The sequence below is a fragment of the Xyrauchen texanus genome, chromosome 1 (genome assembly GCF_025860055.1).
Source record: "Xyrauchen texanus isolate HMW12.3.18 chromosome 1, RBS_HiC_50CHRs, whole genome shotgun sequence".
Classification (NCBI taxonomy): Eukaryota; Metazoa; Chordata; class Actinopteri; order Cypriniformes; family Catostomidae; genus Xyrauchen; species Xyrauchen texanus.
In genome coordinates, this window is record NC_068276.1 from 52,209,579 (window position 1) to 52,222,644 (window position 13,066).

Sequence of the window (13,066 nt, forward strand, 5' to 3'; positions counted from 1 at the left end):
ACATTTCAGGCTCTCTTCCTCAAAGCACGGAGAGCCAAAGGTCTCAGATTCTATTGCAATGAAGCAAAGTGCGGGACTTCAGCCAGACTGGGAGAAAGCAAATCTTTTCAGTCCTCAGAGTGAAATACTGGAGCTACATTGATCTCCTTTAAGAGCATCATTTACAGAAGAATAAAGTGGTGATGGGTGTATTGTGTTTTTTGTGATGTAATGTGGTAAAAATGCATCTGCATAGCTTTAAAACTCGCTTCATTGTTTGCTGTCTAAACAGTTTTTATTGAAAATATTACCTGTGAGAATAATTATTAGAATGTATTCCTGCACAATACAGATTGTGGGGCACATAATTCAATTCAAAGCCTATGTGGCTTGTTTTTTTTACAGTACACTTGTGTATTTTAGGTGGGAGAGCAGCCCCTGGACGGCCTGTTCCACTTCGTGTGGTGGGGGGGTTCAGAGCCGCTCAGTTTCCTGTGTGGAGGAAGACATGCAAGGCAACATCAACCCTACAGAAGAATGGAAGTGTCTTTATGCACCAAAGACACCAATTCTACAGCCATGCAACACCTATGACTGTCCAACATGGCTGGCACAAGAGTGGTCTCCGGTATTTGAATATTGTTTATTGTTTATCAAGTTTATTGTTTGTTTGTTTTTGTTTTTATATTAATAGGAGCTGTATCAGGCAGCCCATTATACTATAATACAGCATGAAGCACCCTCAAGTACAGAGGCCCCAGAAAGTATTTGGATACTTAAGGCACACGTGAAAATGTCTGAATTTCATTGTATAAGACAAAATATCATTCCAAGTTTAACAATATAATTTTTTAGACAATATATCAGTTTTTATTATTTTGATCCTAACAAAGCTCTTTTGGGGAAATATTTAGCTTGAGAAGTTTAGTTGTGCTTTTATTCTTCTTTAAAATAAATGCCACTCGGTTTGGTATTTAGATATTTAATGCATTATTTTTATAGAAATTCATACTATGCTTTTCGTATATAAATTATATACAGTGGCTCCAAAAAGTACAAGGGAGTGAGCTCCTATTTATATTTTACATTATTTCTGTGGTTACTCTGTCCTTATGTTGAAAAATAATCGGCTCTGTTTCAGGAATAATGGATTTTTTCCCTTTAAATATGAATTCTGTTTGATAGCCATTTAAATGTTTAAGAGTACTGATCATTTTACTTTTAAATCCAAGAAAATTGTGATTAATTTGTCTCTTTATTGGTATGGCTTAAAGCATTGGACATGAGTCTTCCGTGGTAATCCCCATTGTGTTATTTTTGGACGTCCTCTTTAAGAGAAATTGAATGAAATCCTGCATGGTCGGTCTCCTGCTTGAACTTTGGTTGAACTCACATTTAAAGCAATTAGCACAATTACAACTGAACCATTTGCAACATGTCAAATGTACAAGTCATAAATGTATATTGTACCTGATGAAGGGCTCCAGTCATGTCTGTTGAGTCCCACTCTGTCTGGGTGTCTTTTTTCTCTCCCTTTTTCTCCCCAATATGGAATGCCCAATTCCCAATGCGCGCTCCAAGTCCTTGTGGTGGCATAGTGACTCGCCTCACTCCGTGTGCGAGAGGTTGAATCTCAGTTGCCTCCGCGTCTGAGATGTCAATCTGCACATCTTATCACATGGCCTATTGAGCACGTTACTGTGGAGACGTAGCATGTGTGAAGGCCCACGCTATTCTCCAAGGCATCCACGCACAACTCACCATGTGCCCCACCGAGAGCAAGAACCTCAATATAGTGACCACGAGGAGGTAACCCCATGTGACTCTACCCTCCCTAGCAACCGGGCCAATCTGGTTGCTTAGGAGATCTGGCTGGAGTCTCTCAGTACTCCCTGGATTCGAGCTTGTGACTCCAGTGGTGGTAGTCAGTGTCAGTACTCGCTGAGCTACCCAGGCCCCCTGTCTGGGTGTCTTAATATAAATAGTATGCATCTTTGTGGACACGTTTCACATTGCTGGCTTAACTCCGGCCTCAGCTTCATGTCTTCAATGAAAACAGAGTAGTCATCCTAATTGTGAGCCAATCTGTACCTTGGACTTAATTGCTTACCCTTGGGCATTTCACAGTTTCCTGTTAAACTCCCATAACTGTCTTGGACCTCCTAGCAATGAAGAAAAATCCCAGACTTCCAACCCCAGCAATGCAGATCTTTACACATTTTTTTTTTTCCACCATGTTACCCTTTAACCCCATAATAATGCAGCAGTGAGTAGCTCATTAATCTGTATTATAACTCTGATCTCACACAGCATTCTGTTTCTAACAATGTGTTAATTGGTGAACAGAGGTGAAAAATCTAGCAATCAATATTAAGCCGGTCTGGCATAAACTTGACTTCTTTAACAGAGCACATCACCGTATGTGCCCTTTCTAGATTAGTGTGCTTCGGGCCACGGCTGAAAAACATTATTATTTCTGAACTTCATGCTCCTGTGTTACTTACAGTAGTACAGTAGACCTACCATGTTTATAAGCGTGGATTTCAACGTTTTAAAACATCAATGACAGTCTTTTTGTAAGTTTCACATATACCAATACAGACGTCTGATATGACAATTTATGATCACATATATGGCATTAAAATTAATATATTTAGTCATATATTTACATATTTCAAATTCTAGTTACATATATGAAAATGGCAATTCTGTGCCATTTCAAAATATATTGCATATCTGTGTAAGTATGTGATCATAAATTAACATACATGTTTTAGTATTTGTTTTACTAATATTGACATATATTAGATTTCTGTTTGGGTAAATTCATGCAAAATAGAGAAATGTGACTTATCAATTTAAAAAAGAAAATAACAATTATATACAGTATAGACTGTTTTAGTATATCATTTCTAGTTGATGATTCATTCAAAATTGGTGAATAAATCAACTTTTGTTTTTAAATAGGAAAGCGAGTTTCCTTCTAATCGAATAGGAAAGAGCTGGGGGACCTATAGTTGTGATTAAAACATATGAATATTTGGAACCTCAAGTTCTGAAGTGAACTTTTGTTAAATGCTTGTCTTGGCAAAGAACACAAAAACCCTCTTTTGTGGTAGCCAAGGATTTTTTAGCATTCGTTTTTCTCTTTTGATATGGGAGTTGCAGCTAAAACTTTCATAAAGACTTGGATAATCCTCCTTACGTTTGCATTCCGGCCTGAATGTGGTTGCTTTGTGATAGGAAATCTCAAAACAATGTATGATATCATATATAATTTCAGGTATAGAGCTTGTTAACAAAAAATACCATGGTATTACCATCAGATTACATCACTGTAACATAATACATCAAAATATGTTCTCGAAAGGTTGGCTCTAGATTTAAAGGGATAGTTCACCTAAAAATTAAAATTCTCTCATTATTTTCTCACCTGCATGCTATTCCAGATGTGTATGACTGTTTCTTTTGCAGAACACAAATTAAGATTTTTTTGAATAATATTTCAGCTCTGTTGGTCCTCACAATGCAAGTTAATGCTGACCAGAAAACAGAAAGTCCAAAAATGACAAAAAAAGGAAGCATAAAGTAATCCATATGACTCCAGTGGTTAAATCCATATCTTCTGAAGCAATATGATAGTACTTTTTCACCATCAATCTGCACCTTTGACCAGGCCCAACCTGTAGGTAACTGAATATGGAAGTGAAAGTGTTGATTTACAGTTTAAAAAGGACTTAATATTAAACTGTTTCTCACCAACACCTATCATATCACTTCAAAGGTAATGGATTTAACCACTGGAGTCTTATGGATTCAGTTTATACTGCCTTTTGGGCCTTCAAAGTTCTGGTGACCATTCACTTGCATTGTGAGGACCAACAGAGATTACATATGCTTTTAAAATAATGTATTTGTGTTCTGCAGTAGAAAGACCGTCATACACATCTGGGATGACATGAGGTTGAGTAAATGATGAGAGAATTTTCATTTTTGGCTGAACTATCCCTTTGATAGCAGTAATCCATGCGCCATATTACAGAGATGGATCACATGTAATTTAGATATGAATTAACATTCCTGTTGATTTGCCAATATTACACATGCGTTATTAGTGCTAGAATCCTTCTAAATTCATACCATATTTCATAGTTTTGTCAGTGACTGCATGTATTAATGTATTAACTGTGTTATTACCTTCCTGTATAGTGCACGGTAACATGTGGACAGGGTCTGCGCTACAGAGTGGTCTTGTGTATAGACCACAGAGGTCTGCATGCTGGAGGCTGCAATCCCACTACTAAACCACACATCAAGGAAGAATGCCTGGTTACAGTGCCCTGCTACAAGCCCATTGGTAAGATACCTTACCTTCTCATATAGATGAATTACTAGTTTTGATAGCATTGAATATTCTAGCTGTAATTGATTGAATTATTCAATAGTCGCATCATTGGTAATTCAACTGCATCAATCTTGAAATATAATTTTTAATTAAACATTTGTGCATTAAGGTTAGTACACTATTGGGCCAAACATATGTGGACACCCAAACAACACACCTATATGTGCTTGTTGAGCAGTGTATAGTTTTTGAATTTTTTGCTTTGTTGTTAAAGTGATTATATTGCTTCAGAATACATGGATTAAAACAGTCCAATAATATGGGATACTTTTATGCTGCCTTTATGTCCTTTTTTATGTTGAAAGCTTTGAACCCCATTGACTTACATTGCATGGACAAAAAGACATTCTTAAAAAAATCTTTGTTTATGTTGAAAGTAAATCATACGAGTATGAGAATTACCATTTTTGGGTTAACTACTCCTTCAACCTTTGAATTAAGTGGCCTAGCCAGCCCTGTTTGTTATGGAGAAGGCCATATAGCATATTTTAAGACTCCTATAAATGCATTTAAAAAAGTTACTGAATCAAATAGATTACAAAAATCACTTATAGAATCGTATTGAACAATAATGAATCATGTGTCAAATCAATTCACTGTCAATTCAAAGATGCATACACCAGTTCAGCTTGCTAAATGTTAACTGACGTTCTTAAACATGACAATCTGTTTTAGAGAAACTTCCTGTTGAAGCAAAGCCCCCTTGGTTCAAGCAGGCCATAGAGTTGGAAGAAGACACCGCTGTGTCTGAAGAACCAATGTAAGTGAACTTATAAATAATTGATATGCTTTCCCGTTGTAAACCAGCCCTGTTAAAGAGGCCAACATTGCTGGTCACCATCATATGTTGTATGGAATTCTGGTGTGCTTGGGCACCATCCAGGCTTCTTAAAGCTGAAGCGTGTAAGTGCTTCACCACCGAAAGGAATTGTGAAAATAAATGTTTGTTTTCAAAACAGCTTTCTGAATATGCCCCCATCTGTTATTGATCGAACAAACAGATAGTCCCGCCCCTACTCATGTCATTGGTTGAGTCAGTGTTTTTGTGTAGTTATGGACGGGTCGCTCAAAACTAACAGATTAATTTTTATAGCGCCACAGAGACACAGTATTTACAGTTTTTGAGAAAATTAACCTACAAATGGGTTTACTTACAGTTGTATCTGCATATTAAGCTGGGATTAGAGAAAACATTTGAATACAGAAAAAGTTACTCACTCTATCGTTACTAGCTTAACCAACAAGACATCCTTAATCAACTATCCTCAACAAGCTGGTTGATAATTTTTGGCTGGTGAACAGTTTGTCTATGCTGGTCCACCAGCTTATCCAGCACAAAACCAGCATAAACCAGCCTTGACCAGTTTGGAAAGTCATGCTGGTCTAAGATTGACTATAAAGTGTCATGAAGTATTTGTTTGGTGTTTTAATATCCTTGATTTACATAATCAGAAAAAGTGTGCAGCTCAAGGATGAGGCTTCCAGCTTTTCACCCTGCGCACCTAACGAATCTAACATCAGTGAGACAGGTCTCAACTATTTCCTGCGTAACACCAATTTAGTAAGGGAAGAATGTCATGAATGCGCTCAGTCGTCTGAATGGAAAGTCTGATCTGAGAATCTGCCATAGCTGACTGGATCTTGAAAGTTGAGACTGGTACAAACAGTGTAAAACGAAAGGAAAGTGCGGGCAGAGAGAGGATAGCCCACTGCTCCACTGTGAGTAGACGCTCTGTTGAAACCATCACAGATGATGATTTATACAGAAGAATGAGACAGTGTGATGGATTCTGCAAATGTACCGCATGTACTTGGAGATTTAAGGGGTTAAATATCCATTTGTTTGTTTTTGTTTTTTTTGGTCCAACATTAAATTGTTGGGAGAGAGGGGTTAAAGCATGGACCGAACTTTTCAGCTTGTCCACGAGTTATATTCTGCCACAGGACTGAAACGGCACAGAGGTTGACCGCGTGGATTGATGAAACTTTGCGCTATTGCGGTGTGTTGTAAAATGTGAAAACCACAGAAGTAGTTGAATCTGGCAAAGCCTGTGGAATCTCAGCCACAATGGTGTTCCATGACAGTTTAAGGTAAGAATAATGTAAATAGCCATCTATGTGCTTTTATTGTTTTCCTGAAAGAGACAGTAATTTTAACCTGTCTGATAATAAAGCAAATGATTTGGTTCTTTTGTAAAAGGCTTGTCTTCCCTAAAATGCACTTAAATAATGCTGCATAATGTGCTGTTTCCCTGAGGCCAACAACAATATCTGCCTGCCATATGAGTTACGGATGCAAGAGAAATGAGAAAGGAAATTCCTGCGTTAGACTTATTGCACCTTCGTTGCCAAGATTTAAGCCAGCCATTTCTGCCGACATGGTCGCAACCATTTTAACAATTACTGGAAGAATCAAGGGAGAAATATATTGCTTAAGTTTAGAGGTTTGACCCTCTGCTTCGACAGTAATGACCAAACAGGTTTGAGTATTGCCAAGACACCACAGCTGAGATAATTCCAAACAAAATCAACTTCTTTCGTATATTAACACAAGAATAATGGCCCATACATGTTTGGTTCAGGGACAGACAATGCATAAAACATATCATGGGAATGCAGTCAAATTTTATCTTCAAGCCTCTTCTGCAAATAGGGGAATTGATTAGAATTGGTTTGTTGTTGAGACGTTAACCATAGATTTGGATTTAATTTGCTGTGAATCCATTAAATGAATCCAGGGCTTGTTTAGGACCAATAGAGCCAGTTATTGGTTTCTAACTGAGTGAGAATGTACAAACCGGAACTGTGCTTATGCTGTGGTTTCAGAGTTCAGTCAAAGAAAGTGCAATGCAACCTTAAAGGTATAAACAATGACTGAGCCTGGAAGCCATTGGCTAAAGCAGCAAAATAGTTTGAAGGTTTCAATTAGGGACTGTTAGAAAGCTGATTTAGCTCTCATCTCATGTCCCCCTAATGTAATCCCTTGGGATCACATGTTTCTTGCAGATGGGTGGGAATCTGTGCCATATGCCAGATGATGGTAAAAGAGCAGTTGGCTTTCCATTTCGATATAGTATGTGAATTAGGCCACGTCCACACTAATATGTTTTTGTTTAAAACACATTGATTTCCCTAGGTCTCCAACTCTCATCCACACTGTAATGGCGTTTTTCTCCAATGAAAACTGAGAGTTTCGAAAAGGATCTCGATTACCGCATACGTTGGAAAATGATGACGTTATGAAACGAAAACGGATTAGTGTGGATGTGGATGTGGGCTTGGTGAGCTAATTTCTCACTGACCTGAAACAGACTCAAAGAGCTTATAATTTACAGAATTAAAGAAAGGAGAAGAAGAGAACAACAAATCTTCTAAAACTAAAATGGTGTTCATGAAGCAAAGTTTTTCACTGGTATCAGTGAAAGATCCCAACCCTTCAGAAAAATCCAGCTCAGGAAGCCCATTTTCTATGGTTTCTAGCTAATCCAAGCTTGTTTTTTATTTTCGTTAGCTGATCAAAGGTGGTCTAGGTGTTGATCAGCTAGACTACTAGTTAGTTGACCTGGTATTGCACTTGGTTAAGCTGTTTAAAGGGATAGTTCACCCAAAAATTCTCAGTATATACTCACCCTTATGAAATACCAAGGTGTATGACTTTCTTTCTTCACCAGAACACATTTTAAGAAAAAAGAAATATATCTTAGCTCAGTAGGTCCTTAAAATGCAAGTGAATGGAGATTTCTCTTTTGAAGCAGCAAAAATCACAGATAGCCTGCATAAATTTCATCCAAACAACACCAGCTATTAAGTTAATATCTTCTAAAGTGACATGGTTGCTTTTGGTGTGAAAAAAGATACATAAGTACTTTTTAACTCTAAATAATGCTTCCGGTCAGGAGCTGTACACATCTGTGACGTAATCGCATTGGCATTTGAAGCGTGCCAGAACTGATGCACCTGCATCACAGCCAGAAGAGCAGCGCTGTTTACAAGTGAGAAGGAGGAATGCTGTACAGTAGCTTGGTTGGTTTTAGTTTAGATCTGTATTGATCTGTTTTTTTACATCCTGGATATCTCAACCAAATGGACAACTTGAGATTACGTCGGTATCATGGCAATGCATATACGTCACATGAGATGCTGCTTGACTCCACCATCTTTTGAAGCTTACACTCAGATTATAGTTAAAAAGTACTTAAATATGTATCTTTTTTCGCACCAAAAGTGATCGTATCACTTTAGAAGACATTAATTTAAACGCTGGAGTCGTATCGATGACGTTTATGCTGACTGTCTGTGATTTTTGGAGCTTCAAATGAGAAATCTCCATTCAATTGCATTTTAAGGACCTACTGAGATATGATTATTTTCTGTTTTCTTCAAATGTGTTCTGGTGAAGAGAGAAAGTCGTACACACCTTGGATATCATGAGGGTGAGTAAATAAAGAGAGCGTTTTCATTGTTGCGTGAACAATCTCTTCAAAGCTGGTAGACCACTCTGTACCAGCTTTTATAACTAGCTACACTGTCCCAAAAAACAGCTTAACCACCTTATATGTTAAACTGTCCTGTTTGTTCCAGAAGGGAGGTTGTCATTTTAGTTGAAATGGCTTTGAAAACCATACAACAGGTCCAAAATATAAGCACACACAGCCAGAGATGAGGCTCTGTGAATGGTTTGATTCTAATCATTGTTACTTTATTTAAAAGTAAATGTACCCTATTTTAAAGATGTGTGGAGAGAAAATTTGGAAAACATATGACCTTCTCTTACCCATGAATGAAATTAACATATGTCAGATCATCTTCACACACCTTTTTATTTCTGGCTATAGGTAATCTTGCCTCATGAAAAAATTTAAAAACCACTGATCTTAGAGTATTTCCCCTTACTTGCTTCAATCTCAACTAGGAGGAAGGACTCATCAAAGCAATTTATTCAAGAGAGTTGGGCCCTAATGCCTCACAGCTGCTGAGTGAGCTCCAGGAATGGCTGGATTTCACAAATACTTGTGCAATTTATGAACTTAGCTGCAAATGAATTAAATGTGTGAGAACAGAACAAATGCCAAAATCGGCCTAGTTTTTCAAAGAGGCACTTTTATTAATACTGATGTGTATTATGAGTTCTCATACATTTCTTGAAATAGACCATAAAGCTCTATGTGCGTGCACACGTCTGTATTCAACAAAAGACTAGTAAGGGTTTACCATGATTGAAGTCAATTGCTGAAAGTACTTGTGTGTGCGTCATTTTTAATTTTTTCCCCATTCATATGTGTCATATATCACCTAATAATTTGAATTTGTCTTGTTTTTGCAAGGCAGTTTAAATTATTGAATAATACACTTCTTATTAAAGCACCTTTGGCTCCTACAGCTCCTGTAATGAAGTGCTTTAGTCCTACTAAATAAAGAAAGATCCACAGGCTGGTTTAGGAAATATGATTCCATCAAGTTTCGAATTATGTAAGTTAAGGTGATGTTAAGAGGGTAACATGCTAAGTTTTTGGGAAACCTGGCCTGCATCTGAAGACTCCTGTCCTGCCTGAATGCATTTCCTGAGAAGAGTTTTGTTTAAGAACGGTTTCTTCTCTTGGCAGGCATTTAGGCACAGTATTTTAAAACAATGCATTTTTGTAGCTTATGTGTATGGTAATATATACAGCATTTACGATCATCCACAACATTAAAACCACCTGCATAATATTGTGTAGGTCCCCCTCATGCCACCAAATCAGCGCAAACCTGCATCTCAGAATAGCATTCTGAGATGATATTCTTCTCACCACAATTGTACATAGCAGTTATCAGAGTTACCGTAGACTTTGTCAGTTCGAACCAGTCTGGCCATACTCTCTTGACCTCTTCAATCAAGAGAGTTCACAGAACTGCTGCTCACTGGATCTTTTTTGTTTTTGGCACCATTCTGAGTAAATTCTAGGGACTGTTTTGCATGAAAATCCCAGGAGATCAGCAGTTACAGAAACTCTCAAACCAGCCCGTCTGGCACCAACAATCATCCATGCGATTATCTAATCAGCCAATCATGTGGCAGCAGTGAGTGCATGAAATCATGCAGATACATGTCAGGGGCTTCAGTTAATGTTCACATCAACCATCAGAATGGGGAAAAAATGTGATCTAAGTGATTTGGAACATGGCATGATTCTTGGTGTCAGATGAGCTGGTTTTAATATTTTTGTAACTGCTGATTTCCTTGTTGAAATGCCTTGTTGATTAGAGAGGTCAACAGAGTACGGCCAGACTGGTTCGAACTGACAAAGTTTATGCTAACTCAGATAACCGCTCTATGCAATTGTGGTGAGAAGAAAGTCATCTCCGAATGCTGAGATGCTGGTTTGCACTGTTTTGGCAACACATGGGGAACCTACACAATATTTGGCAGGTGGTTTTAATGTTCTGGCTGAACGGTGTATGTTTTATACTTGTACATAGGATATATGAGGTAGATCTGACTACAGTTTCAGAAATTTTTTTTAGATCTCTTTTGACTCTAGAGGAGACATGTGAGATTACTAAGGTATTTTTCACTGGAGAAAAATCTGAAAAAACAGGATACTTCAGCAAATTCTCCATTTGATCTCCGTGTAATCTTATTACTGTCTAAACAAAACAATTGAAATATTAATGACATCTCATTCGTGATTTATTTTTTCATCTGGTTTTTCTTTCAGGTTCATCAGAGGAGCATGGGGTCCGTGTAGCAGAACATGTGGTGCTGGTACTCAGAGGAGAATGGTGAAGTGTCAGATGCTGCTGTCCTTTTCACAGACCATCGCAGACCTCCCAGAAGATGAGTGTGAGGGACAGAAACCTCTTGAAACTCAGCCTTGTTACCGTACTCCATGCCCTGGAGGACGAGCAGAGGTGGAGAGTGGGATGGAAGTGACATCCACTTCAGAGAGAGAGGAACTCCATGACTGGGAGTATGAGGGCTTCACTGAGTGCTCTGAGACCTGTGGTGGTGGTAAGTGGCTCACTATGAATATGAACAATGAGACCAGTTGTTGAATGCCAGTCATTAGAAATAAGTACTAATTCCATTGAATTACATTTTTTACATTTCTGTGATAGTTTCCCTTTTAAAAATCTCTGCCATCTTAAATAATAGGAATACTAGGGTAGTTGCCAGGGCATCACTGTATGGTTGCTTAGGTGTTCTAAATTATTTGTAGCATGTTACATGGTTGCTAGGGTGTTCTGGATGGTTGATGGTAATTTTTTGTATCCATCCCAAGCAGTGTGCATTGATAAGATATTACCTATCTTATCATATGCTCTTGCTGTTTACCTAAATATTCACATATATTCACCTGTATTTTTTTCTACCTACTGTTAAAGTAAGTTTATACATGTTAGATGTATAACTTGAAGAGAAACATTCACAATATACTTTAAATGTATTTGTAGTCTTTAGAAAGTGGAATAAAACAAATCAAATAACCTAAGCCTAATTTGGTAAATGTTTCTCTTTTTTCTTTAATGTTTACTGTGGTTTACCTCTGGACCCCAGTTTAAAAAAACTCTACTCTAAGGTACTTTAAAGAAAACCAGATTATTGCAATGGCACATGTCCACAAAACTTGGTATTACTATGGTAGCATGTCCAAGAATTGTGGTAAAGTACTTAGGTAACGCCAAAGTACTTTATTTGTTAGTGATATATGAGCTCTCTGAAGTGATGTGCTGTATGAGCTGTGCACATGCACCTCTGACTTCCTCTCATACATTTTGCTCATTGACAAATGTAGCATTTAGGTAAAAGCTCATCTGCTAGTTTGTGCCTTTTTTGTGGATTGCGTCTCATCATTGTCCTTGACCTCCCTTTCTGTCTGTATAACATTCATGCACACACACACACATATGTGACTGGAGACTGGAGTCCTGGGTAGCATCACACTAACAGAGTCTTTTATGAGGGGGCACCACATTTCTGCCTCATTACTGGATATTGTGTATTCAGGAAACCCATCTGACTGATGTTGTCACGATGGGCAGGAAGATTCTAGAGAAATCTCCAAGCATTTCCTCTCTTGAATAGCCTTAACAGAACACTGCCTGTTTTTATGTTAATTGGGGCTTACTGGATGTAATCAGATTTTGTTTAGACAAGAGCTGAGTGTGCTTGCCTAATGTGGTTTTATCATCAGTGATGGATCATGTGTGTATGAGCATTTGTATTCCATTGTGTGTTCATATTCATGTGTGCCTCTCTCTCTCTGTGTCTGTGTATCTGTGTGCTGTGTATGTGTGTGTGTGTGTGTGTGTGTGTGTGTGTGTGTGTGTGTGTGTGTGTGTGTGTGTGTGTTGCACTATGCAACAGCTAGTAAACTATGGAACACGTATCTACATCTGCAGTCTTTCAAGCTTGAAAAACCCTGAATACCTTGAGATATGAAATATATACAGTGAGGAAAATAAGTATTTGAACACCCTGCTATTTTGCAAGTTCTCCCACTTGGAAATCATGGAGGGGTCTGAAATTGTCATCGTATGTGCATGTCCACTGTGAGAGACATAATCTAAAAAGAAAAATCCAGAAATCACAATGTATGATTTTTTAACTATTTATTTGTATGATACAGCTGCAAATAAGTATTTGAACACCTGTCTATCAGCTAGAATTCTGACCCTCAAAGACCTGTTAGTCTGCCTTTA

The 13,066-nt window shown here is 37.9% G+C and overlaps 1 protein-coding gene across 2 annotated transcripts in view; it reads left to right on the plus strand.

The window, feature by feature from the left end:
- The window catches only part of LOC127650500 (ADAMTS-like protein 1), a 177,226-nt gene that overhangs the window by 143,692 nt on the left and 20,468 nt on the right, over positions 1-13,066 (plus strand). For both annotated transcript variants that reach the window (XM_052135952.1, XM_052135961.1), the window contains 4 exons: positions 403-607; positions 4,189-4,336; positions 5,060-5,144; positions 11,083-11,375. In XM_052135952.1, coding sequence (XP_051991912.1) covers positions 403-607; positions 4,189-4,336; positions 5,060-5,144; positions 11,083-11,375 — 731 coding nt within the window. The remainder of the gene's footprint in view (positions 1-402; positions 608-4,188; positions 4,337-5,059; positions 5,145-11,082; positions 11,376-13,066) is intronic.